Source organism: Sturnira hondurensis, unplaced genomic scaffold, assembly GCF_014824575.4.
Source record: "Sturnira hondurensis isolate 20B ecotype Veracruz unplaced genomic scaffold, ASM1482457v3 Scaffold0004257, whole genome shotgun sequence".
Classification (NCBI taxonomy): Eukaryota; Metazoa; Chordata; class Mammalia; order Chiroptera; family Phyllostomidae; genus Sturnira; species Sturnira hondurensis.
Window position 1 is genome coordinate 2,493,534 of NW_028076888.1, and position 26,667 is coordinate 2,520,200.

Sequence of the window (26,667 nt, forward strand, 5' to 3'; positions counted from 1 at the left end):
CGGGTCTTGCAGAGCCATTGTGACAACCAAATCCGTATGTGGGGGCGGTGTTTAGACTACCCTGCGGTTCACACTGACTGCCGGGAACCCACGCTGGGACGGGAGGCTGTCTGTACATACCAGCTTTTCACTGAGGTCCAAAGCCTCCACCACGTCCATTTTCCCCGGCTTCTCGGTGGCCGGGTTGGCAAGGCCATTCTGAGCCTGACATAAAAAGAGAACGAAGAACTCTTGGTGTTCCACGGTGAATTTCTGCATCCAGAAGTTAGAACGCTGTGCAGTTACCAAAGACTAACTCGGGAGAGCTGGTTTTCATTTCAGTTCCTGACCTGCTGGTCTGATTCCTTTGTCAGCTGCTTTCTTGTACCTGTGTCCCTACCTTGCAGAGGGCGCCTCTCTTTGAAATGACACATCACTTGTCTTATTCTTTGTTCACCGTCTTTCGTCTAGACCAGCCCTCATCCCTCCCCTAGATGTTTAGCCTGGGCACATTGGGTTGTTGAGACTGGGGGTGGTGGGTACTATTGGCATCCAGTGGGTAGAGGGCAGGGGCGCTGCTGCACATTCCACAGTGCGCAGGACGGCCCCCCGAACAGAGAATTATCTGGCCCAAAATATCGGTAGCACTGAGTCGGGGAGCCCTGGTCTGGATGGCACGCTCCCCAAACACGGAAACCACGTTGCTTTTGCTCATTATCCTGCTTCTTGTGCCTACCATGGCACCGGGCACAGAGTGGCATGGGCTGGGCATGTTTGCTGAATGAATAAATAAAGGTTAAATAGAAAATAGCCCCCCTTTTTATGAAAGGAATCTGATTTTTTGTGCAGTGGAGACTGCACCCTCACAAAATTCGGCCCGACCTTCTCCCAGTTCTAGACCCTGGTGGGTGAGCGTCCCCCAGACCCTTCCCAGAGACGCCGCAGGACGGTGTTTAGAGCTGGGCACTTGCTAAGACCCAGAGCAGCCAGCTGGCTGCTGAATGTCCCCGCCGACCGCATGGAAAAGCCACCAGACCGATCAGGAAATCCGAAGGACCGCAAACGGCCAATAAATCTCTTTAAAAACTCAGTCGGGCTTTCAGGGCTTGCTGTGTAGCGCCCCTTAACCCACAGCACTTGTGGGCACTATGCTGTGAACCTCCGAGATGTAAACAAAAACCCAAACCCCAAAGTGCAGAGGCCCCGAAAGTGACTGTGATCTATGAGTGGACATTTGTTATACACTTACAGAGATGAGACTAAGAGAGGTTATTTGAACATGACAATGAACTGGGCAGATCTGCCACCCAAAAACCCTGAAATGCGTCTCAGTGTCTTCACCTCCCAGAGCTGTGTCCTCTGTACCCCTCTTTTCCCAAGGGAGGGTCACCTAAGGAAGGGTCTGCGCTACAGGGTTCAATTTCATAGGCCCCAGCCCCTTTTTTGCAGGGTAGCAGGGCGCTAAACACAGCCTTCCAGGGATGCAGTCTTGGCTCTATAACTTATTATTCTGTGACCTTGAGTGAGGCACTTGACCTCTGGGAGGCTTCAGTTTCCTTCTCTGTAAGCCAAGGATCATAATAGCAACTAGACACAGGCTGCTGTGAGGATTAAGTGAGATAATGTGTGTAGAGGGCTTAGCTCAATGGCCGGCACAAGTCAGCACTTAACAGATGCCAGCCATTCTTCCTCCTGCTCCTTCTCTTCCTTTAAGTACTGCCAACCTCGAAGGGCTGAGGCCTTCTGAGAGAGTTGGGAGGTTTGGTGTGCTGTGGTGTCAGCGGTGGGCTCAGGGGTCATTGCCAAAGGGAAGGAAAATCTCAGAAGCAGGGTCAGGGTATGACATCCAGCTGAACTTCCCACCTGGAGACGGTCCCCCAACTCCCAGCTGCAGCTGCAAGCCCCGCCCAGTGGCTCCTGTGATTGCCCCTGACCTGAGCTCTCCATTGTCATGGGTCAATTAAACATCCAATCAAACATCTATTTAGGGTACAGAGTACCTTCCACTGAACCATTGAAGTACTTCTGAAAATCCTGCTGGATAAAACTATGCCCCCGAACAAAGGAAGGCTTTCTTGACTAATGCTATTTAAATATTACTTAATAATAATAACAGCTATCATTTACTAAGTGTTCACTGCGAGTGAGGTGCTGGGGTAAGAACTTTACACAATTATCTCCTTCAATTTTTTCATCATCATTTTCCAACTGAGCCACAGAGTCCCAGGAAGGTGACAGCCTCCCCTAAAGTCATGAGGCTTTCAGTGCTCGGCTGCCAACACAGGTCTCCCTGCCTCCAGAACTGGTGTCCCCTTAACCGTGGCTGCCACTGCTGCCCTTCACATGTTCGTGTGTTTCAGTTTACAGCAAAAAGCGAACTTGAGGCCAACTCATGGCGTAATGTTATCAGGTAGTCTGTTGAGTATTTTCTGCACAATATAACCCCTGGTGTGCAAAGGAGGGTCCACCAGCGGTTGACCTGGCCCAACGTCAATGCAAAGATGTATCACACTGTGCACAAATGGAAGGCCACCCTTCTCTGGAACCCCTGGACCACAAGGCACTGACCAGTCAGTAAGGACAACAGCCCCTCCGGTAGGGCTGGGCCCTGAACCACTGGTGCGCACGGCCATGCCAAGGCACACAGCTAGTGTCTGCCCTCGGGCCCGCCCTCTCCACCTGTCAGTCATGCAGAGACGAACTAGATTTGGCTACCTCTTGGATCTCTAGTCTTGAGAGAGTTGGCCAAACGGGTTTTGCCTTCAATATTCTCTGGACGTTTTTCTCCATTCTGAGAGCCTTCACATCTAGACATGACTTATCCAGGTGGTCCTTATGATCTAGAAAAGAAATAACTTAGATTCGAAAGAATGGCTCAGGAAGAAGTTCCTGCACGTCATAATCACAGCGACTACTTACTGGGCCTGCGCAAGGTTCCATAGCTAATGTGAGGCTGCAGGAACGGGGACGGGACTTGAACCTGGGCTGCTGGGTCCTGGCCCAGTGCTCCACCAGCAGTGAGCTCAGTGCCCGGAGAGCGTAACCCCCTACACCGGTACCCAAGGGGGTTCCCCAAGGCGGACCCTTGCAGAGTGTTGCTCCATGAGAAACTTTCCACCAGACCACAGCGGAATAAGAAAAAGTAGGACAAAGTATGGGGTTTTCACGAAATCCTATTTATTTAATAGCAAGTTCTGCACTTGACTACCCATATTTTTTTTTTTGGTGCTACAACATCCTCTTGGTTGTGAAATTAGAGGAGGAGCAGTCGGTGGTCCTGGCAAAGCGGTCTGTTCCCACAGTGAACCCCAGAGTCGGAGGCCGACTGGGAAGGAGNCCTGGCCCAGTGCTCCACCAGCAGTGAGCTCAGTGCCCGGAGAGGGTAACCCCCTACACCGGTACCCAAGGGGGTTCCCCAAGGCGGACCCTTGCAGAGTGTTGCTCCATGAGAAACTTTCCACCAGACCACATCGGAATAAGAAAAAGTAGGACAAAGTATAGGGTTTTCACGAAATCCTATTTATTTAATAGCAAGTTCTGCACTTGACTACCCATATTTTTTTTTGGTGCTACAACATCCTCTTGGTTGTGAAATTAGAGGAGGAGCAGTCGGTGGTCCTGGCAAAGCGGTCTGTTCCCACAGTGAACCCCAGAGTCGGAGGCCGACTGGGAAGGAAGAAACTTACTGGACGAGCAGGCTTTCTCCAGTTCCTTGATTCGCACCCGAAGTTCCGATAAGGCCTTTTTCTGACGCTGAATGACTTCCTCGTGTCGGGACCCTTTGCACTTGACCCCCAGATCACTGAAGGACTGCGCCTGCGGCCAGAATGGTACAGACAGCAGCTTTACTGGGGGCGAGGCTTCTCTTACCTTCAAAGGAGCATGAACGATACATGTACAGCCGAAACCTGTCTCTGAGCTCTGGGAGATATTGTGAAGGGGCGTCAGCAGGGAAGGAGTTTAAAATTTTCACTTCTAACATGAAGTCCCATCCGGGAAGATTTCCAACTTATTTCCTACCTATTTAGCATAACTACAAACAAATAGCAGAGCCATAAGCCAAAGATCCCCCCATTGTTTCCTCCCCTCGTTTCGTTTCTATCTCATCTAAGCTGAGGATTCCATTTGTTGTCATTCCATCTCCTCTAGAGAAAGGGACGTTTTTTAGGTGAGCACTGTGATATGTGCTTCCTGACTGATAATAAGGATGGCTGTTTAACACTTGCTGGGGGGGTGGCTGGCTGGGACCAGGGCTCAGCAGTGGAGAGAAGGGGTGGTGCACCCCGGCTGCACTTAGTAGGACCTCACTGAATCCTGTCCCTGGCTCTGGCCCACTCACAGGATGTACAGCCGGACCACTTCCCGGCTGGTTCTATGCCAGCCTCATTCTCTTTGAGGGTGTGTGTTTGCCCTGGGGGTAAATACCTGAAGTGTCCAGCGTGTGTGCGTGTGTGTGCATGTGCCTATGGTGTGTGGTGGTGGTGGGGGGGGTGGCAAGAGATACTGACCGCGGGGTTGGACAGTTTGGCAGTGAGCTCGGTGACAGCTTTTCCTCCACATGAAGAGCACGCCTGAGCCCGACGTGACCCTGAACTCACAGCCCTTCTGGGAACTTGTTTATTTAGAGAAGATGCAGATTCTTTCTCATACAACTCTTAAGCCCTCTGACCCACTTTGGCTTAGAAAGCAGGAAGTGGCCTGAGTGTGGAAACCATTCTGAGAGGGAAAAATCCTTTTTTCCTTTCATCTCTCAGCCGCCCTCCTCCTCTGCTAATCCTGCCTCGGAGCGGAACCAAACCATCCTGGCGAGCAGCTGGCAGTCCATGCCAGCCAACACGTGCGGAGCTGGAGGGGGTCTGGGGTGGGCGGAGACCCTGTGCACCCTCCTCTGCACCCAGCACAGGACCTGGCATACAGCAGGCACTCAATAGTTGTTGAATGAGTGAGTGAATACGGGTCAGGTCTTGCACCAAGAGTCGGGATTCCAGCAGGAGCGAGACCGTTCTGTGCCCTGCGGAGCTCAGCTGTCTGGACCGGCTGCAGCCCCAGCTCCAGGCCACCCTGTGCAGCAAGAAGACACTTCTGTGAAGTGCTCTGGACAGCGATCGGTGCCAAGGACAGCTGCTGGGCCGCCGAGCCCTTTCGTTAGAGCTGTGTGCGGCCCTGGCTCACTGCTGTTTGGCAGGAGTGAAGCGTCTTTGAGGAAGCAGGAAGGCAGGCTGACACTTTTGGCTCGGTTTCCAAGTGAAAATCCGAAGCCCATTACTGAACCGCCCTGCTCTCTAGTTTCATAAAGCAAAGGGGGGAAGTGACATCCCGGGACTCCAGGAAACCCGAGCCCTCCGGGGAGCACTGTGCCCACGGTCAGCAACCATGGACAACAGGAGCCTTGCCTGCAGGGGCAGAACGTGAGTGACACCTTCAAGGGTGGCACAATGAAGGCTGTTCTCACTCAGACACACTCTGTGTTGGCTGCGCAGCTGGGACTTCAGACACACAAAGGCTTCTGGGCAGGCACCCGAGAGAAGTCGCCACGGAGCATAAATGGTGCTGCTCTTTGGGAAGGCAGCTTTGGCCCCCCCAAGCACCATTGAGGATGTCCTCTGGACCCGGCAATTTCACACCTCGGTCTTTGTTCTATACACGTAAAAGGATACTGACTCAGGAATGTGTGAAAGCCGAAACCACCTAAATGTCCATCCACGGGGGATGCTTGGACAGAAGGGACGCGGCGGAATTCCATGCAGCCATTTAAAAGAAGGAGGTAGATCTTATGTACTTACTTGAAAAGATGCCCCTTAAATAGTGCTATATGGAGGCCCTGGCTGGTGTAGCTCAGTGGATTGAGTGCGGGCCTGTGAACCAGAGAGCTGTGGTTCGATTCCTAGTCAGAGCATACGCCTTGGTTGCAGGCCAGTTCCCAGCAGGGGATGCACAAGAGGCAACCATCCATTGATATTTCTCTCCCTCTCTCTTTCCTTTCCCCTCTAAAGATAAATAAATTTAAAAAAATAGTGCAATATAGGGGAAAATTTATAGAATGCACATGGCTTGATGCTACTATTTTGGGGGAAAAAACAAGCTATGAAATAAATTCAAATAAATAAATAAATAAATAAATAAATAAATGTTTGTGTGTGTTTGTGTTTATAAATAAACTTTATTTCTCAACAACCCCATGAGGTGATTAGTGACTGTCCTTTCTCCCATTTTCAGGGCGAGGGGATTGGCTCACAGTGACCTGAGGTCACGGTTTCTGAGGGGAGGATCCCAGCAGCCGGAATCCAGGCCAGGTCTTAACTGCCGCACAGACTGACTGTGTAAGGATGCACAAGGTCTGGTGGAGCACGTGCAGACCTCTGACAGCTGTCTGGTGACGGCAATGGGAGAGGCAGGGCTTCTGCTTTTTTACTTTTGCATCGCACAGAAGCAAGTGCTATTTTGGGAACTCAGAATGAGAATGTTTTCAAAGGCGGAGAAAGCCACTGTTGGGCTTTCTCTTCCTTAGTGAGTCCCTCCAGGCTCCCGGGACTGGCCTGGCACTCACCTCCTGGCTGCTCGCAAAAACACCAGTGTGGACCGGCTCTATCTGCACCGAGATGTCGCACATCTGGGCCGTGTTCCTGGGCTTCTGTTGCTTGTCCTTGTGCAGCTGGACTTTGTGTTCCTCTCGGGAGGCCCTAGGGCAGAGCAGATGAGTCATGGGGCTGTGCAAGTTTCCGGGAACCACGGACTCCCTTTGAGCCTCCGCTAGAATAGGAGAAGGAACTCCATTTTCAAGTCTCCTGCCCACAGATTCTGGAGAATTCAGTTGCAGTGGCCTTCCAGGGGAAGTCAGCACCCTCCTGCCCTTGCCGTCCCACCTGGGTCTGTGGGACGCCTGCAGTGCCCCTCACAGGGCATTGGCTGTACTACTTCTTACTTGTTTTAGAGGTTGGCCTGTCCCTTTCTCATAAACGCCCCATGAACTGGGGACTGAGTGTGATGGTGGAAATGCCTGGCTTTGAACCCAGACAGCCTGGGTCTTGAGTCTGTTCTTTCTTTCTTTCTTTCTTTCTTTCTTTCTTTCTTTCTTTCTAATCCTCACTAGAAGTTATGTTTATTGGTCTTTAGAGAAAGAGGAAAGGGGAGAGAGAGAGGAAGAGAGAAACACTGGTGTGAGAGACAGATACATCGATCGGTTGCCTCCTGTCCAAGTCCGAAACTGGCATTGAACCCACAACCTCGGTATGTGCCCTGACCAGGAATTGAATCAGCAACTTTTGGTGTACAGGATGGTGCTTCAGTCACCGATCCACCAGCTAGGGCTGGAGCCTGTTTTTCTAACCACAGTGTGAATCTGCTTTGGCTCTGAGCCATGAGATACAAGAAGCCACAGTGTGTACACAAGACATCAATTTTACACAAACTCTCTTGGGGAAAATATTATATTTATGTCAAAATATGGATAAGTTATGGATGAAAATGCAAACTCACATAGATTTTTTTATACAAATCCACGGGACAGGGATAGTTTATATTTATTTTAAGCTGATCTCTGACACCTCCAGTTTATACAATTGTTCAATAAATATTTACTAATTTCCATATATGCTAGGTACCACGTGAATGCTGGGAGGCAATTCTGGGCAAGGTCAATACAGACTCTATTATCACGGGGAAGGCAGACAATTAAACAGGCAACTAAACACAGCTTGAATGAGGGACCCCAGGCAGAGCAGGAACCCTTGTCGGTTTGGGGAGGGTGAGAGACTGAGGACTTCCTGGAGGAAGTGGCATTCAAGCCCATTATCATCTGGAATAGTGGGCAGGAATGTTTGAGAAGCACAGAACTAAGCAAAGCTCTGTTTCAATAGATGAGGTTGTGAAACAACAAAATACATCATCCATCCATCCACCCATCTATCCACTCACCCATCTCTTCAATCAGCACTCCCCAGGCCCCTTCTCTCTGTGCACGGTTCCCCAGGCACTTGGGTGCGCCTGCGCTCCCCACTCCACACAGACCTTCCCACGCACCTGAATGCCTCCTTGAGCACCTGCAACTCTCTGTCCTTCCTCTCCACCAGGCTGGTCATCTGCGCCATCTTTTCCTTGAGCGCACTCAGCTCATTCTTTTGTTGTTGGACCAGAGCCACGTTCCTCTCCAGTTCCATCTTTTGCTTCTCGCTAAGCTCCCCTGGGGGTGACATAAAAGCTGGTGGGGGGGTGTCCTGCCTTGGGTCTCCGCTAGGGACACAGCAGATCTGCCAGGGTAGGAGAACCAGGGGAGGGTCTGCCCTCCAGGAATTCTCTGGGGGCTTCAGCAGTAGCCAAGAGGTTTGCTTTCATCTTAGCAAACACCAGCAAAATAGCACATGAGTGTACCTCTAGTGAGCGCTGGCTCTGTGAGGACTGGGTGCTCTGGTCTCACCCAGTGTCACCCCGGCAGAGGCTGCCTGTCCCCATCTGTGTACCTGTGGCATTGTAGGGCACTCTTTCTGCTGCCTGCTTCTGCAGCTGTGTGTCTAAGGGTGCTCTAAGGCCTCCGGAATCTGCTCAGCTCAGCTGTCCGCCAGGTGCAGCAGCCTCCATTCAATGATGGGTGGAGACGAGTACACAGCTCAGCTCCCCCTCAGGTGGGCACCCCGAAGGTTTGAGCTTAGAGCTCCTTCAACCCATGGTAGGTGGCCCCACTGTGCACATCGACCCTTGGGAGCAGGTAAGTCGCAGGTGATTTTGCATCAGAGGGAGAGACCTCAGAGAAGACACCTGTCCCTAGGTCCCGAAGCCGGGGAGTGCTGGGGCTTGTACATGTTGCCCTGCCCCCAGAGACAGATTCTCCGTGGTAAAAGGAGATTCTCCCCGAAAGGGAAAGCTGCATTTCATTGCAGAGGCCCAGAGCCCTCTGCAGGACGCTCCCCGTGTACCCCTGATACGAGGTCAGTGCCACAGCCGGGATGCAGCTTTGGCTGACCCAGTGCCAAGTGCAGCCCAGGAAAGCAGATCGAGTGGGATTTTTAATGCCACACTTTCCCACTCTCCAGCTCTGGTTATCCCCTTTCTCCAAGTGAGCCAGGAAGCCAAGGCACACGGACCTCTCAGATCTGACATTCGGCCATGGGCGTCGGACAGGTTTTTCCTTAAGCTCATGATGACTTCCTGCTGAGACAAGATTTCTTTCTGGGCCATCAGTAAGTCCTCTCTGAAATGCACAGAAACAGGCAAAGTCAGGCAACTCGGTCTCCGTGGTGCCTGGAAGGGGCCAAACACAAACGCAAAGCTATGCTCCATGGGTCACGGTCCATGCAATGCTGGTCCCAGCAAAGGAGAGAAGCACATGCATGAAGAATTCTCAAGACAAAGATTCATTTTGATGTATGGTCATTAAAAAGAAATACACGGAGAGAAAGGGTCCTGCATGGGATCTGTCTCAGGTTGAAATAGGACCTGCACAAGGGCGACACCTGTTCCTGGTCAAGCATCCGTCAGCAGAGCTGATGGGCTTGTGGACTTTGGACCCCCGGTGGAGAGAGGAGGGAAGCCTATTTTGGAGGGCAGGGCTCAGGGATTCTCTGAAGACGAGGAAGGAGATGGGGGGAGAGTACTGCTTCTACTCTCACGTCAGCTTTTTTTAGTTTCTAACGGAGACAAGTGGGGCTGGAAGCAAAAGAATGGGGTTTGTGGGACCCTTTGTGGAAGTGTGGGCTTTGGGACCCAGATAACCAGGGGGACACAGGCAGGGCGAGATGAGGACAGCTTCTTCCCCCACAACACCTAGCAGGGCAGGCCATCTCTGGTATCATGAGCTCAGCGTGGCTGAGGAATGGCTACACCCGGTGAGGGGTGTTCTGTGGGGAAGGGCCCTGTGTAGTAGGTGAGGGGCCTCGCTGGGGTTTAAGTGGGAAGAACACAGGGTGTATTTCTGAGCATGTGTGAGACCCCTTGGCCCTGAGGGGGTGCACATGTGTGCACACGCATGCATGCATGTGTATACACGAGACTGTGCTGGGGGAAGGGTTGAGGTCTAGCATGTTTCAGTGGGGGTTAAGAGCCCTTGGGTGGGAATTTATGTCATTTCATTTGAGTTCACAGGCTTTTAAAATTCAGGCTCTTCTTATATAGATATCTGAAGGAACAGCGTGTGTATGTTATGGACTAGAGCAAAATACTGGCAGGTTGCATGTCAAAGTAAAAAGATTGGTGAAACAGAAACAACTATATATACACAAGCATACATATGTGTGTATGTGTCTGCCATATATCTCTATCTATTACCTACCTATTATCTATCTATCATCTATCTATCTATCTAGTTATACATCTATCTATATAATCTCCTTGGCTATAAGTCTTTCCACTTGAGGATGAAACTTTAAGACCCAAGGGTGTTCAGGAGCTGATGCAGTGAGACAGGAGCAATGTGGTTGCTGACTCTCCTCCTGCCCCACCTGCTGGTGTCCTCAGAGACTAGGTGGAGGCGGGGTGTCTTTGCCTTTTGGGGCTTAAAACCCTGATGACATTAGACTCCGGTAACTGGAATTTGGTGCAAGGATCCGGCTGGTGGTTTGCCTTCTTTCAGAGCCTTCCTGAATCCTCCCGAAAGCACGAGAGCACCTTTTCTCGTTTCTGTGCTGCTTGGCGATGGCTTTGCCAACCACGGGTTTTGTTTCTCTGGAAATTGTCAGTTCCTGGAGGCTCAAGGCGCAGACTTTGGGGTTGGGAGGGATCTTCAAGGTCATTCCGTCCAACCTCTTAACCCTCCCTAGGACCTTTCCACCAAGTGGTCTCCACTGTGTGAAACCTGCATGGCCTGCTTGTCTCCAGCAGGTACTTGGGAAACGGCTCACCATTGTATTACTAGCATTCACGTGCTCGGCACACACTTCCTTACTACACAAGCCAGGAAGCTAAGGTCTAGCAAGGTGATGTGACTTGCCCAGGGTCACACAACTGGAGACGGCTGAGCTGGGGTATGGACACAGAGCCACCCACGTTCTTTCATGACGCCATCCTGACTTGCTAAATGAACCGAGTGATTCCAATGACAGCAAGAAGAACACGGACTCGAATCCTTGTCAGGAGCCAGAGTTTGGTGGGTTGTCCTTGCTCACGTGCACACCAGGGAGGGAGCTCTGGTGCCGACACGTCCTCCGGGTACTCACATCAAGTGGTCAGACACGGTGTCTTTGGCCCTGGTCTCCAGCGGGGGCCCTGCCGGACGGTCTTGCTGTGCCTCCTTCTCCTGCGCTGGACCGGAGGGACAAGTGAACGTTACCACAGTCCCGCAACCCATGCCTTCCTTGCCCGAGGCTCATTAACTTACCGACACACCTGCGTCTTTCCATTTTATAAACTCTCCCAACACTCGCAGCCCTCCCCGCCTAAGGGGACTCACCATGTGTTCCGGGGCATGGGCTGAGGACCCTCTCCCCCCATGAGAAGCTCGTGAGATTGTTCCAGCTACTCTGTAAGGCACAGGTCATGAACTTCTTACAGATGAGGAAATGGGCACAGGCCTGACGGAACCCCTGTCCACCAGCAGGCTGGTGGGAGGTGGAGCCTTAACCACCAGGCCACACCTCCTGCCCCATTTCCTCCTCTCCACCCAGACAAGGGCCATGTCCTGTCCTCATCTTCCACTTACTCCTCAGCCCACCAGAAGCCTCTGGCTTGCCCCCTGACCACTCAGTCACACGCTCACTCACACACGCACTCACTCAACAGTTCTCATGGCATGTCTGCTTTAAGGTAGGCTCCCGTCTAAGTGTGGGGTGACAAAGATGTGTCACCCCTCAGGTCCCAGCTTCAGCATCCTCTGACCTGGACCTGGGGTGGGAAACTGAGTCTCGCTCCGTGTCCTCACCATGGTGCCCTGTCCATCCCGAGTCACCTGTCATGGCTGTAATTTGCTTCACTGCAGGGACCCTGCCTTCTTGCCGGTCACCGAATCCTCAGTGCCCACAATGAACTTGCAACGTGACAGATGCTCGATGAAGCGTGGTGAGTGGATGAATGCATGGGGCGAGCCCTGACACCTCGTCAGCTGGCCTGAGACTGGGACCGTGGTTTCAGCCAGGAGTGAGTTTGCTGCCCCTGGGGGACACCTGTCAATGCCTGCAGACATTTTAGGTTGTCACACTGAGGTGGGGGGTGCTACTGTCATCTAGTGGATAGAGGCCAGGGATGGTGCTCAACGCCCTACAGAGCACAGGATGCCCCCTCCCCTCCCGGCCCCCGCCACCACCAAAGAATTACCCCGTCCCAGATGTCAATAGTGCCGAGATCCAGAACCCCTCTCTGAGTGAGTGGAGTCAGTAGTTGAAGGGCCTCCCCAAGCCGCTGGCATCTTTGCACTAAGACACGCTGCCTTGACTGTTTAGGGCAGGTACATACTCACTGCTCTGAGTTCTGTTGTAGCCTCTTCTGGGTGTCTCTTTTAAGAAACAAACCCTGCCCTGTTACGGAAGTGCTTTAGACAAAGTCACCAATTGCTGCTGGTGAAGGGAAGCCTTTGCGAGGCCCCAGCCCGGGAGGTTTCCGTGTAGAAAAGGCGACCCCTGCCAGGCTGTCCCCAGGGAGACAGCCTGGGCCTCTCCGGGCTGGCTGGCTGGCTCGGCACAAAGGACGTCCACACTCGTCCTTGTTACCCCTGTAACCAGGCGCCCTGAGGGTCCCCAACCTTGTTGTGTAACAAGAACAAAAGGGGCTCCAGGAATGAGTGAGCTTCTCAAGGGGCGGAGACCTTTTCTTACCCATCAGCCTATAGGGACCCCCACAGGACGATCCAAACCTGCCCGATACTAAGATGTCCTTGTGGTCCCTTGGGACCTACCCGAGTCATTGTCCTTCAAAGTGGCGATCTCTCCTTCTATTTTCTTATGGTGTTCAGTCACTTTTCTGAGTCTCTGTTCTAGACTCACGATCGTCTGGGAGTGCTGTTTGATCTGCTCCTTGTATTCCACGATTTCCTCTTCGAACCCGCGTTTCTGGGATTCTTGTTCTTCCTGGAGGGCCTTGATCGTCTGCTGTTGCAGCTGTACCCGCCCTTCCATCATGACCTGGGGGAAGAGAAGCGGTTCCCACAACCCCGGGAGCCTGGTCAGACGACAGCAACAGGAGAACCAGGGCCCCTTTGCTTCCCCAGGCACCAGGCGCAGTCCCACCACAGTGCCTTTGCATGCGTTGTTCCCGCTGCGTGGTACACTGCTCTCCCTGCTCCTTGCACGGCTGGCTCCTCGTGTTTCAGGGCTCAGCTCCAGTGCCACCTCCTCAGAGAGGCCCTCCCTGACTACCTAACTGGAGGAGCAGCCTGAGACACTTTGTATCCCGTCACCTGTTTTGTTTTCTCTGAGGTGCTTACCACCCTGTGAATGATCTATTTCTCTATTTCTCACACCCACTAGAACCAAGCTCCAGGACAGCAGGTACTTTTCTCTCCTTATTTACCCCCACACCCCCCAGTGTCAGTCAGTGCCTAGGATCCCTGTCACTGCACGGGACCTAGATGCTCAGTAGTCACTGAATGAACGAACACTTTTATAAGAAAAAAGTGGGTGGATTTGTATCTCTTAAGAACCAGAAATTACCAGTGGCCCCCAGATAGTGAATCGGACCCTCTCCCGTGTCTGCCCCGTCCTTCCCGCAGCTCTCCCCGGGCGCTGCTGTCTGGGCCTTGTCCTCACCCTCGCCCTGCTCTCTGCCTAGCCTTCTCCTGCACTCAGGTCACCCCCTTCTCCTGCTTCCTGTTCCCATTACACGCTGGGCCCCCACGTTCCCTTTCCTCCCGATGCACGTTCTTTGCCTGAAGAACTCACACGCATTGGGCAAAGTCTGAAGACATTTTTGGTTGTTATAATGGGGTGGGGGTGGGGTGCCACTGGCATCCAGTGGGTAGAGACCAGGGATGTTGCTAAACATCCCACAGTGCACCGGATGTTCCCCCCACTCCCACGCACACACACCCCAGGAAAGCGTCCTCGGACCCAGAACGCCAGCAGCGCCCAGGCCGAGAACCCGCCGGCCGAAACCCCATGTTCTCACGGTGCTCTCCTGTCTCTCACCATTTTCGTCCTGGCGGTTTCCAGTTCAGTTAATGTTTCACTTAGTTTCATGCCGAGGCTCTCTGCTTTCAGACTCTCAGCCACCTTTGTTTTCTGAGTCTCTTCTACCACGGCCAGTGCGTCATTTAATTTGTTATTTAAAACATCTTCTTTTTGCACTTTTAAATCGATTTCCTGGATGAACAACACACACCGGATTAACAGAGATTCAGGAATACATTTACCCTAGCCTCTCCCTTCCCTGTTCTCAGACAGTGGGGAACTCCATTCTGTTATTGTTCTGCTGATTCTCAGTCCGAAGTCTCTGGAAGGTTCCAGGTATTATAGAACTCTCTTATATGTTCAGCTGACATCTGTTTCCTTGTGATTTCTGGTCTCTGAGCTCAGTTCTGTCACCTGGAGCTCACTGAGTTTTATTTCTTTTTAATGAGCGAGCCCTTTAAATATTTGAGGCAAGCTGTTGTGTCTCTCTCTCCATCTATTTTCCAGGATAAATGTGCCAAGCTATTTTACGCCCCCGCACAACGCCCCGTCACAGGACTTGCCTCAGGACACTCCTCCACTGTCCTCCTCGGCTTTGGTGCCTGGGTGACTCCCCCTCCCCCGTGGGCCCCCGCCAGACTGGACTCCGGTCACCATGTCCTTGTACATCCTGTCCTTCCTCCCGCAGCCCATGCCTCCAACCTTCAGCTGTCACTGCTGTAGCCAACCCGAGGCCCTCCTCAAACAGTGTGATGGGGCTTCAGGACAGGCACTGGGCCAGCCGCTTGACAAACTTCAGTTGCTTATTTGACTTTATGATTATTTTTAGGACAGTTTTAGGTTTACAGCAAAATCGAGGGGAAGGTGCCGAGGGGTCCCACACAAACCCGCGCGCACCCCCCCCCCCCCATGCACAACCTCCCTGATTGGTGACATCCCCAACTGGGCAGTCTGTTTGTTACAGTTCATGAGTCTGCATGGACCCGGCATCATCACCCACGTCCTCAGGTGACGAGAGGGTTCACACCCGGTGCACACCCTGTGGGTTTGGGCCAGTGTGCAAGGACACGTGTCCACTGGTATAGTGTCACATGGAGAATATTCGCCGCCCTAAAAACCCTCTGTGCTCCTCTTGTCCTCGCCCCCGCCCCATCCCTGATCCTTTTACCGCCTCCCTAATGTCTTTTCCAGAATGCCATGTCGTTGGAATGAAACAGCACGGAGACTTCTCACAATCCTTACCTACCCCAACCTTAAAATATATTCTTGAGACGTGGTGCTGGGCGCTCTGTTGGTGGCAATATAACCTGGCATGACCTTTTGGGGGGTCATTTGGGGGCCCCTTTTGGGGGGAACATGTACTGTGAGCCTGAAAATGTGCACACCCCATGACCCAGTAGCTCTATTTTTGGGAGTTTATCAGAAGCACCTACCCCGCCCATGCACCAAGACTGACGCCCAGGGGCCCCCCCACGCATCCTTCGCTCTCGAGGAGGGAGAAGCTGTCCTGGTGCCGGACCACAGAGGAGGGGAGGTGCATCACGGTCCACCGGACACAGTGTAGACCTGCGCTGCCCTCCAACGGCAGGCTGTGGGGGGAAGTTCAATGTCATGGAGACGCTTTTACAGCACGCCACGTCCCAACCAGTGCGCGCAATTTTAAGAGCACAGTCTCTACTCGCGGTAGGTTGATGTATTTGTAAATGTCCGAGCTCATCACCAACACACAGACGGGCTGGAGGGAGTCCCATCCGAATGTCACCAGCGGTAGCTCTGTTCAGGGAAGTCATGGGCGGCCTTTATTTTCTTCAAAGTGACTTTCTGTGTGTGGCAAATTTTCAAGAGCAAATCAGCGCTCCTTTCATAATTGGGAAAGGAAACTGATTTTTTTTTAATGAAAAACAAACAAAATCCTCCGCCACCCAACACCATTTTCATCATGTTGTGCCCTCACCAGAGAGTTGCCTCATTCTCTTAGTACTACCACTGAACTCCTGATTCTTTTTGGGGGTCTTACATCGCTGTTGCTGTTGAGAAATCCTAGTGTGACGATGTGTGGACCTGGCCTAAGGGGATGCTCATGGGGGACCCTGGCAGCCATCCCTCAGAGCAGCGTCACCGCAGCTCACAGGGAGCCCTCCAAGGTGTCCCAGAGATGGTGCCTCTGAAGGGCCACGAAGCTAAAGGTCACACTGGCAGGTGCCTTTGGTCTTCGTCAGCTACTCAAGGACAGGAGAACAAGGTTCACTGTTCCCATGAGTCTGAGTTGACTTTTCTTCTCCGGTTTCTCCTCTTTCTTTTATGTAAATCTTAGTTCTGCCCGTGCAGATGAAATTAGTCTTTCCATTGCTCTTCTGTGGATACAGCTCAATCAGCATTCAAATAAGCAACTCTGTATGAGTGTGACTTTGACCTTGTACTTCCTCGATCTCTGCTGGTAAGTGGGGAGTTGCTGCTGTGCAGTCCTGTCTCCCCTTGTCTGGTATGATGCCACCAGCCTGCCTGGACTATTGTCATAAGGCCACGCCCTCTGATGTCACTGTTGTTCTGCTGCGGTTGTTCCAGACACTGTTGGCTGCACACCAGAGGCCTCTATACCAGGATCCTCAGGAAGGAACATTGTCTGGGACTGGTTTGGTTTGGTCTGGCGAATGTGACTCAGCCCTGTTCAGAAAACCTACAGAAGCAAGGTGGTGGGCAGGAGTCAGACCTTCAAACCAAGTGTTCCCGTGGGAATCAGGCCTAGAAAACGCATACAGACTGTTATGGCTTGCTCTTGCTAAAACTCCATCACCCTGGTCTAAAACAACAAATGTGTACTGTCTGTCTTCAAGGTAATTTCCAAAGCCTGTATAAACTTTCCCAAAGACAGAGCTAATCAGCTCATTGCCCCTCCCCTCTGCATGTTATTTCCATTTCCTTGAGTGTACCTAAACTGTAGACAATAATATTCTATGTAATAGATACTAAATCTTTCTCTGATGTAAGACCCGAGGAAAACAATAAAAGCCTGTCTGGGCGAGGGTCGAGGTGCTCTCCCCTTGAGAGAGTAGCCACCCGTTTCCTTTTTCTCCACAGGATTTCTGTCGCCTGTGCATTTATTCTCGTTGTTGTCAGCCACAACAGGTGGACTCTGCTGGCCGGAGTCCGCCACAGAACATTCTCTCTGAGTCGAGTACCAAGGACGGTCCAACTTTCAAGAGCAATGACTCCATTTGCATCTATGAAGTGCACAGCCACCCGGGCCTCCCCTTTCACTGGAACCGTTAGAATAAAAACTGCGACTCCTTCATTGATTTCATGGTCCGCACTTTTTTGCATTAGTCTCATTCCTGATTTATTTTCTGCCCCAACGAATCTACTTAGGAGGTTTAATTTCTCCTTTTCTCGTAGCCCCAAGTGATACTATGGAAGGTCCCATGGTAAGTCATCTGGGGAATCGGGCCTGCTTTCCTGGGCTCCCTCTCAGCCTGCGGTATCGTGCCTGTGTGTTGGGGGTTCTCCGGAAGCTGGCAAGTCCGAGTCACCTCCCCCACTCTGGTCTGCCTTCTCTGGACTTTTACAAAGTGCCCGGGGTGGACCTGTAACCCGGATGTGCTTCGCTGACTCCTATCTCAAGACGTGATGCTCCAGGTGCACCAGCACCCCTTGGGCCACTTGTTAAAAATGCAGATCCCTGGGCCCACACTCTGACAGTGAGTCAGAATCCCTGGGGGCAGCAGGGTCCCAGAAATGGGCACTTAAATTACCTGTGATTCTATACATGCTGATGTTTGGGAAACTTTCTTTGCAGAAAATGATCCAAGACTGATGCGAATACACTTTTTTCAGTCCCGTCTGGTCTTGGAAACCTTTTGAATTGTGTTTACCTGCATGTAACTTTACCCTACCATTGTCAGGCTGTGTGTCAGGCATTGGTTGCTTTGACTTTCCAAATGCTGGCCTCCGTGTGTGTGTGTGTGTCCCCGTTCCGTTGGGACCCAGGCGGAGTGAATTGCGTCCTGCAGCGTGGAGGTGCCCAAGGCAGGGTCACATGCCAACCTCCCCTCTACTGCGTCTGCCACTCCCGATAATAATCATAAATGCGGTTTGATATGAAGGTGATGGTAATGATGACGACAGCTTTTGGTGGAGAAGCGACGTCCAGGGGACCAGAAGTTGAGGTGCCATATCCCTACACCCCTCTGTTACCCCGGGGCCGCCAAGCGCGCACAGAGCTCCAGAACGGCAGAGAGAGGAGGAGTGATGGCAACGGGCTCTGGGGTCCTGCGGCCCTGGGTTTGATTCTGCCCCTCCGTGTCCCTGCTGTGAGCTCATCCTCATCATCATTGTAAAAGCTGCCAACACGCACAGCGTGCATGGAGTGCCAGGTACTTTTCTACATGTTTTATGGGCACGTTAACCATTGAGCCTTACAGCGCAATGATTCCTCTTTTGGTATCATCATGTTCCCTGTGTGGGGAAACCAAGGCACAGAGATGGCGAATAACTTGCCTACAGCCCCGCAGCCAGAGAGCGGCGGGGGTGGGACTGAACCTGGACCGCCCGCCTCCCAGGCCTGCTTTGAACCATGCCGTCTCCTTGGTGTTCCTCGCTGGGACCCGTACCTCTTTCTGCTTGGTTAGGCGGTTCTCCAGATCTTGCACCCTTCTCTTTTCCTTCTCGATGGCCTCCTTCGCTTTTTGTTTCTCATAGGCGATGCTGCTTTCTAAAATCTGGAAGTCAAGGTCAAGTGCTTTGAGGGCATGCTCATGAGAAAGAAAGGAAAACGGGTTAGTAGTGAGTTGCTGAAACCAGTGAGTCAGGGTTCAGGAAAAAGAGTTTAAGGAACAGGATGCCCACCAGGGAGAGATGAAAACCTGGAAGTCACGTCTTGGCTAGTCACGCACGTAAAAGGGAGGGTTATTCATCATTCAGGATTTCGGGGCTCGTGTTTAGGAAGTGACATGCTGGTGAGTGTTCAGCTCCAGGCGTCTGGCACTGAGCCACAGAGTAAGCTGCTGTGTGCTGGCACCAATGCGGGCCTTCTTTGGAGGTACCTGGCTTCTTGGGAGGCGGGGCATGAGGGCCAGGGAGACAGACGCCTTCTGTCTCAGCAGGCCAGATACCTGTGGCTTCAAAGGACACTGGCCGTCTCAATTCAGTTTACAAAGGCTTGAGTCCAAAAACTGACATCCTGGACGGTTTGGAACTGAGAACATATACCCCGCATAGGTCTGCTATTGGGTCGGAGACTGGCGCCCAGCCTCCGCCACAGGAGCCCTGGGAGGGACACAGCCAGAGTCGGGCTGGAAGTCTCCATTTCCAGCTGTTGGGGTGCTAGCAGTTGTGCCCCCATAGAAACATCAAGTTCACAAGAAAAATGTTTTACACACACACACACGTAGACAAAAGACTGGAGAGATATGTGCCAAGTGATAAACATGGTTGTAGGGGACCTGGATTAGAGATACAGTGTGGCTGCAAAAGCAAAGGCCTCTGGGAAGTGCTGGACTCTGTTGCGCCTTCGGTGACCGCTTCACTCTCTGCAGCTTTAGGCTTGGCTGACTACCCAGAAAGCTAGGTGCTATGTGGCCCAAAGACAAACCTCATGCCCCCGGGAGGGAGGTTAATGCACGTGGAGTATGACAACTGCCCGATGCTATCTGTTAACTTAAGAATACGTAGCTTTTTCTGGTGGTCTAGGGACTACTCACTATGGCTTTACTGTGAAGCCCCTGTGAAAGAGACCCTGTCCGGGGAGGGGGTGAGGATTCTTCCCGCCTGCCACCACTGGGGGCAGCGGCTTTGCCCGTGTGTGTAATTTCTCCTATGAAATCTCTTAAGAATTTGAAGAACGACCTGTTGGTTCTTTGAAACTGACCCTGAATTTAGACTTTAGGGGCTTCCCCCCAGTAGGTTATTTCAGGGGAGTTAGGATTATAGAAAGTTACATTTTCTTCTTTTTACTAGTCTGTATCTTCTCAATTTTCTTTCGTGAACACGCATTATTTAGCAAAAAAACTGCTGGGGGTGGGATGAGATTGGGGGTGCGTGGCCCCGGAGGAGGGGAGACCACCTTCCCGCAGCCCTGCTGGTTTGGCCCGGTGCCAGCGGCCTCTGCCCACCTGCCCTGCTCCACACATGGGCCTCCCCACACTCCAGGGCTCTGACCCCACCTGTCTGCCAGGGCTTGGTGTCTCCCTATTCTAAGTCTGACTGAGAAGGTCGAGACCCCACCCTGCCATCCGACGTCCCTGCAGACGTCCCTGGGTCGGGGGGGTTCCTTCCCTTTTTACCCACCGCTCGGCACGTTACAGTGGGGAGACTGAGCTGTGTTTGCAACGTGCTGCCGGATGCCATGCGCTGCATGGATCAGTGCATCTAACCTGCAACCCCCTCCCCTGGGATCGTCTGCCCCGTCACCCATCCCCATTTTACCGGTGAGGACACGGAGGCTGCAGGGGAGGCAGTGAGAGGACAGGTGAAGTGCCGAGGTCACACGCCAGGATGCAGTGTATAGGCCCGGGCACCAGCGCCTTCCCCTAACCACTCTGACACCGGCCCCACCTGTTCTGATTCAAACCCCACCTACCGGAGGCAGGAGATATGCTTGTGTGTTCACACGGGGGCTGGTACAGAGCTGGGTACACGGCTCAACACCCCACCCCAGCCCATGTGTGAGCGGGACGACCAGGGGACAGCTGCTGACCGGAGTGTGGGTCCGACACCTCAGGAGGCCTGCCGTGTGGGGCGCTCCCTCCGCCGCCTGGACTCTGGCCCCAGTTCCCTGCATCGCCTAGCAACGTCCCACAGCCAAGGCCTTCGCTCAACGATGCACTCCCCACCCCTGCTCCCCCTGCACCCTGCTGGGCTCACTACCCTCCCTGCCCCACCTGGACTCTGACCTCACCTGGGCAGGTGCTTCACAATGAATGCATTGACTGACACCTCACAACAGACCTCTGTCACTACACCCACATCACAGACGAGGGCACCGAGAGGACAAGGGCTTGCCTAGGGTCACACAGGGCGTTCGGGCAGGGCTGGGATTGGAACTGGAATGGACACAGCCCATTTGCCAGGCCTCACTTCACACTCTCCGAGTCTCCCTCCCGCATTCTTCCCCTGCCCTGGTTTGGCTCCCATCGCGTCCCAGCTTCCATTCTGTTCCTTATGCCCCAGTCCCTGTCACTCTGGCTAACTTGGGTCCCTGTCCTTTGCACTCGGCCACTTTATCTGGTGACATTCTCTTCCCCCAGGTGCTCCCAGGGTTTTCCCTATCTCCTCCCATCTCAAAGGTCGCCTCCTCAGGGAGGCCCCCCTTACCTGCAGGCTGCTCTCCAACCCGCCTTGGTGGAGTCACCCTGGGGATTTATTCAGATGGTTGTTTGTCCCTCTGCCCCAGGGTGGACACTCTGGGAAGGCATGGCCGGGTCCGCCTGGCACCTTGAGGCTTGCCTTTCCTAGCGGCCCCGGGCCCAGGCCCAGGCTGAGTGGGGAGGCTGGGCAAGGGTGAGTCCAGCTCTGAGGGGCCTGCTGCTCAGACACCCCTGCCCCTCCCTCTTGTCCCCTTCTCCTTTTCATCCACGGCAGCAGGTGCTGGGCACCTGGTCTTTTGCTGCGACCGCTGTGAGAGTACGATAGGTCCCTATCGACTCTGTGTGTCTTGTTGTTCCTTATGGGGGGTGGGGCACAGTTAGCTCACTGGTCTCACGAAATCAGGAGGCTGGAGCCAGCGGGAGCTTTTCTCCGGCACCTGAGCTAGATTGCATCACAAACACTCTCCAGTGATGTTGTGGAGGGTGTGGCTGCAGGATCGACCCTCACTCCACCCCAGGGCTGGCTCCCTAAGATCACCCCTCTTCCAAGGTGGTCACCCCTGAGGGCACTGCACAGTTCCAAGTATGTTACGCCTATTCACTTATTGAAGCCTGTGAGGCAGGGGATGTCACCCCCCACTTTATAGATGAGGAAACTGAGGCATAGGAGGTTGAATGATCCGGGCTAGGTTTCCCAGCCAGTAAGCTGTAAGAGGTGACACTGGCCAAGGTGACCAGCACTGCCCTGCATCTGCCCACTTGCCCACCACACGCCATCAGGACAGAGAAACGACCTCACGTCTGGCTTCAGGGACCCTTCCACAGGTGGGGGGGCTGCCGCAGCCCACCCAATGTCTCTGTCACGCTTACCTCTTTCTGCTGGGTTAAGCGGTTCTCCAGGTCTTGAACTTTCCTCTTTTCTGCCTCTAAGGCTTCCTTCGCTTTCCTCTCACGGGTCACGCTGCTCTCCAAAACCTGGAAATCAGTGGCCCATCTTGCTGACTGCCCGCACATTCGGGGGCAAGGAGCTCATTCTGACAATGCTGAGAACAATGGCGGTAGCCACGATGCTGGGGGTGGTCTTACATGCCAGGGGCCCACGGCCAGCACCTCACACAGTCCACTCCCTCAGCAGTGTTACTGGAGAAGTTGGTGGTGCCACTCTTTACACAAGGAAACTGAGGGACAGAAAGTGGGTGTGAGCCCCAGGTTCATGCAGTTGGTTGGCAGTGAGGCGGGGATTTGAACCCTGCCCCAAAGAAAGCTGCCCGCACTCAGGGGCCCTCAGGAGGCAGCAGGCGTGTAGAGGGAGGCAGGCCTGTCTTATTTCAGAGCCTGAGTTCTCATCACCATGCCAGGCAGCCTCCCTGATGAGAAGAAGAATCTCATTAATAATGGAATGTCCCATTATTGAAATAAATCTCTTAAAAAGAATCAGGTCTCCAGAGGAGCGAGGAGCATTGAATGAATGGGCCACAATATACCAGTTTCTGGAAGGGGTGGGGCTGGACCTGGCCAGCAGAGTTCTGACCAGGAAGAAAGTATGGTCAGGTGCTTGTTATCAAGGTATCTTACTTAGGAAGCTATTGGCTGAGAAGCTGTTCAGATAAATGGCTTTGGGCGAATCACTGAGGGATACACGTAGTCACTGCGGGAAAGGGCACCTCAGTTTTGCAAAGGGCGGCCTGGCAGAAGTCTGGAACTTGGAACAGGGCTTCCGCCTTTGGTGGCAGTTAGGGTCCCAGGTTGGCCCGCAGAAAGCGTTCAATCCATAACATGGAAGAAATGCTGCACGGTTAGCAGTGCGGAGTCATTGGAGAACGCCTGCACTCAGCCATCCCACCAGAGCAGAGCCGCAGTAACTTCCCAGGGCGGGGGGCGGGTGCCACATTTATTTTGAGAGTTTGCAGTGGGTTTTGGAGTGAGGCACTCTCCTATCATTTGCGAAGGACACTTTGGGGCACTTTCCAGTGGCTTGGGGTCGGGTCCGGTGTACCTGACCTCAGGTCTGCACTTGGGGCTTCCCGCCCGGTGGCTCCCTGCGTGCCTCGCAGGCAGGACCTGTCCCCTCAGCCACTTTGGGCTCCTGGGCAGGTCATGGGCATTAACCTTTAATGTTACCTTAAACCCACATTATGACCTAGGTGGGGATTTCTTGTCCTTAAAGATTCGTCTGAAAATGTGGTGAAAGGTCTAACAAAAACGAAAACTCAAATAGTCGTTGGGTTGATGGACATCTGTGTCTGGGACTTTTCTCTCAGATTCCCCTGTCAAGACGCCACAGGAGGACCTCCTGGTGGGGTGGGGGTGGGGGGACTGGCTGACATTTCGCAGGCCTAGGGTGACCTGGCAACAGCTCCTTCCTGCCACGAGAATGTCCCCCAACAAGCCTTCCCTAAGTCTCTTTCCTGAGGGCCCCAATGACCTCAAAATCTCTACATTCGGGTGACCTTGGAGTGGCCTTTGGTCCCAGCGAGCCCTCGTGAGACCCTCCTCCTGGTCACAGTGAGCCCTCGTGAGACTCTCCTCCTGGTCACCACCCCTGGAGGAAGAACTCAGGACCGGCCTCTGTGACACGGTTTGCAGAGGACCGCAGAGCACAGCCGCACGCAGACCCTGGTGGGGAGGCCCCAACGTGGGGGCACCGCCCCTCTCCGGAGCAGGTGCCCTCTCTTCCCAGCCTCTGCCCAGTGCCTCCTTCTTCCTGTCTTAAGGGTGGGTGGCCAGGATTTGGCTGGGAGAGTGAGGGTGGGCGGGACTTGGAGACAAGGAGGGTCTAAACAGAGGAAGAAGTAACAGTAAGGACAATAGTAGCTACCACTCATGGAGCCATCATCCGGGTCAAACTGTCTTGGTAGGTTACTCTACTCCTCCCAGCCACCCTTTGACAAGGCAGGTCCTGAGAGACCCCCTGCAGCCAGGAAGCCACCAGGGGGGGTGTGAACCTGTGTCTCCTTCGGCTGCGAATCCTGCTCTCCTCACTCCTCTGTGCTGCCCCAGGGTCCAAGAGCTGATGAAAGCACCGTGTGGAAGAGACTCAGGGACCCGAGGGTGACCATGGGGAGACGAGAGAGCACCGTGTGATAGAGCTTCCCCCAGGGCTAGACTGGGCACATCAGCAGGAGCATGACGCCTTCAGCCAGGGAGAGGGGGCCCTGACCGAGGCCACGGCCCTGGCTCCCCGGCTTCAGGAAGAAGGTAGACGCCGGGCTAGAGACTGGGGTGCCTGCAGAGACTGGACAGACAGTGCGGGGGGGTGGGCTGCAGTCAGTGCCGCAGGGGACGGCCACAGGGGACGGCGGGGACCGTGTCGACTGCTTCTGCTTTGTTCATTCACTTCACTCTGGCCAAGTGGAAATGAAAGCCAGGTTTTTCTGACCTTCGCGAGAGGATGGAAATCTGTATTTTTAGGTGAATTTTATGAATTCAAAATAAAACATGCTAGGGCCAAACATTACATGTCCTCGGGCCCCTTCAGCCAAGGAGCTGCCCGTCCGTGACTTCTGGAGAGCAGGGCAGGTCACAGGGGGAGACCAGGGCCAGGCTCCTGTCCCAAGAGGCACACAAGGAGACGCGAAGGCATTCGGGTCTACAGAGGAGCCCTCGCCTCTGTTTTCTGGCATCTGAAGGATGATTACGTGGATGAGGAAGTGGGCAGGTCTTATAGGAGGGGAGCAGGTGGAGGGCTGATACGCTCCTGGGAGGAAGAGTGACTGGACTCTACCTCAAGGAAGAACCTTCTGCCGGCCCGAGGCATCGGCCCTGGGCCGGGCTACCCGGGGCTGTAACGTTCCCTCAAGGTGCCTACTGGGGGCCGGATGGCTTTAGGATGTCATTGGAGAGCTGGCCCAGCCCTGGAGTCCCAGAGTCTGTAACTCCTCCATGTCCAGCCCTAGCTTCTCTCCCGAGCCCTGCCTACAACTATATTTTATGCTGTTGACAATGTTTCCAACTGGTTGTCAAGGTTACAACTCTAGGGTTCTCTCCTCCAGTCAGTCCCCCACGCTTCTCCCCAAAGTAGCTGAGCTCTCCCAAGGGCAGATTACTCTAGGAAAGTGCCACCATGCTCTACCCACTGTCACCTGTGGTTCTGAACTCACTTGTGTGACCCTCAAACCAGGTTAGGGCTCGAGCCCCTCCCCGCGAGGTGCGTACCTCCTTCTGGTGGGTTAAGCGATTCTCCAGCTCTTGGACTCTGGTCTGTTCTTCTTCTAATGCTTCCTTCACTCTGCTTTTCTCTTGAATAAAGTTTTCTTCCAAAGCCTGAGAGCCAAGGACCACTGTTTAATGGACCCAGTTACCACGGCAGGAATCTGGACTCTGTGTCAGGTTAGTGTTTCACGACTCACAACAACCGCAGGGGACAGGGTGGGCAGCTAAGAGCCTGGGATTGGAGGGCGGGAGGCGTGGGGGAGGGGCCCAAATCAGAGCCCCAGGCCAGTACCTCCCAGTTTCGTGGCCTCAGTTGGGGCCCAGACTGCCTCTGCCTCCCCGAGCTGTGTACCTTCTTCTGGTGGGCTAAGCGATTCTCCAGCTCCTGGACTCTCCTCTGGTCTTCCTCTAATGCTTCTTTCGCTCTGTTTTTCTCTTGAGTAATTCTTTCCTCCAAAACCTGAAAGCCAACGACTGTTGTAAATAGGCCTGGTCACCACGGCAGGAACGTGGACCCTGTGCCAGGCCCCACGTGGGTCAGTACTCCACAAGTCGCAGAACCCGGTCTCTACTGGGCAGGCTCACATCAGAGCTCCATCCTTTCTAGGTGGACGACCTTGGGCAAGTGAGAAGCTACCGAAGCCTCAGTTTCCCTGTCTGTACACTGGGCACAGCGACAGTGCTTCCCACATTGGGTTGGTGTGAGATGATGAACACGAAATGCTGGGCACAGGAGAGCCTTTCCATGGTGAGGGTCGCCATGTCTCCCGACCTCTCTACTTCACAGAGGAAGGAGGAGGACAGAGAGAATAAGGAATCTGCCTGTGTCTCTAGTAAATCACACGAGCAGGGATTCAGATGCTGGTCCCCGTGACTCTACAGCCTGTGCTATAAACCATAGGTTGGCCAACTCTGGCCTGTGGGCCGAAGCCGGCCCTCTGCCTAGTCCTGTAAATAAAGTTTTATTGAGACCCGCTGGGTTCATTGTTTGTACGTTGCCTGTGACTGCCTTTATAGCATAATGACAGAGCTGAGCGGTCACGACAGACCACATGGCCCGCCAAGCTGAAAACACGTGTGATCTGGCTCTTTATGGAAAAAGCTTGCTGACCCGACCTAAACCATTAGCGTGTGCAGAAATAGGTGCACGCGGTTCATAGATAATAAAAGAGAATGGGAGCTTGATAAAGGAACTAAAGTTTCTTACCATT

The 26,667-nt window shown here is 53.4% G+C and overlaps 1 protein-coding gene across 8 annotated transcripts in view; it reads right to left on the reverse strand.

The window, feature by feature from the left end:
* The window catches only part of FHAD1 (forkhead associated phosphopeptide binding domain 1), a 117,166-nt gene that overhangs the window by 15,988 nt on the left and 74,511 nt on the right, over nucleotides 1–26,667 (reverse strand). For 6 of the 8 annotated variants that reach the window (XM_037045178.1, XM_037045180.1, XM_037045179.1 and 3 more), the window contains 13 exons: nucleotides 25,809–25,916; nucleotides 25,460–25,567; nucleotides 22,175–22,279; nucleotides 18,611–18,718; nucleotides 14,022–14,195; nucleotides 12,794–13,019; nucleotides 11,124–11,208; nucleotides 9,057–9,163; nucleotides 7,999–8,158; nucleotides 6,527–6,659; nucleotides 3,666–3,795; nucleotides 2,695–2,819; nucleotides 121–204 (listed from right to left, as the gene is read on the reverse strand). In XM_037045178.1, the coding sequence (XP_036901073.1) occupies nucleotides 121–204; nucleotides 2,695–2,819; nucleotides 3,666–3,795; nucleotides 6,527–6,659; nucleotides 7,999–8,158; nucleotides 9,057–9,163; nucleotides 11,124–11,208; nucleotides 12,794–13,019; nucleotides 14,022–14,195; nucleotides 18,611–18,718; nucleotides 22,175–22,279; nucleotides 25,460–25,567; nucleotides 25,809–25,916 (1,653 nt within the window). The remainder of the gene's footprint in view (nucleotides 1–120; nucleotides 205–2,694; nucleotides 2,820–3,665; nucleotides 3,796–6,526; nucleotides 6,660–7,998; nucleotides 8,159–9,056; nucleotides 9,164–11,123; nucleotides 11,209–12,793; nucleotides 13,020–14,021; nucleotides 14,196–18,610; nucleotides 18,719–22,174; nucleotides 22,280–25,459; nucleotides 25,568–25,808; nucleotides 25,917–26,667) is intronic. The other 2 variants (XM_037045177.1, XM_037045181.1) reach the window with 2 other exon arrangements.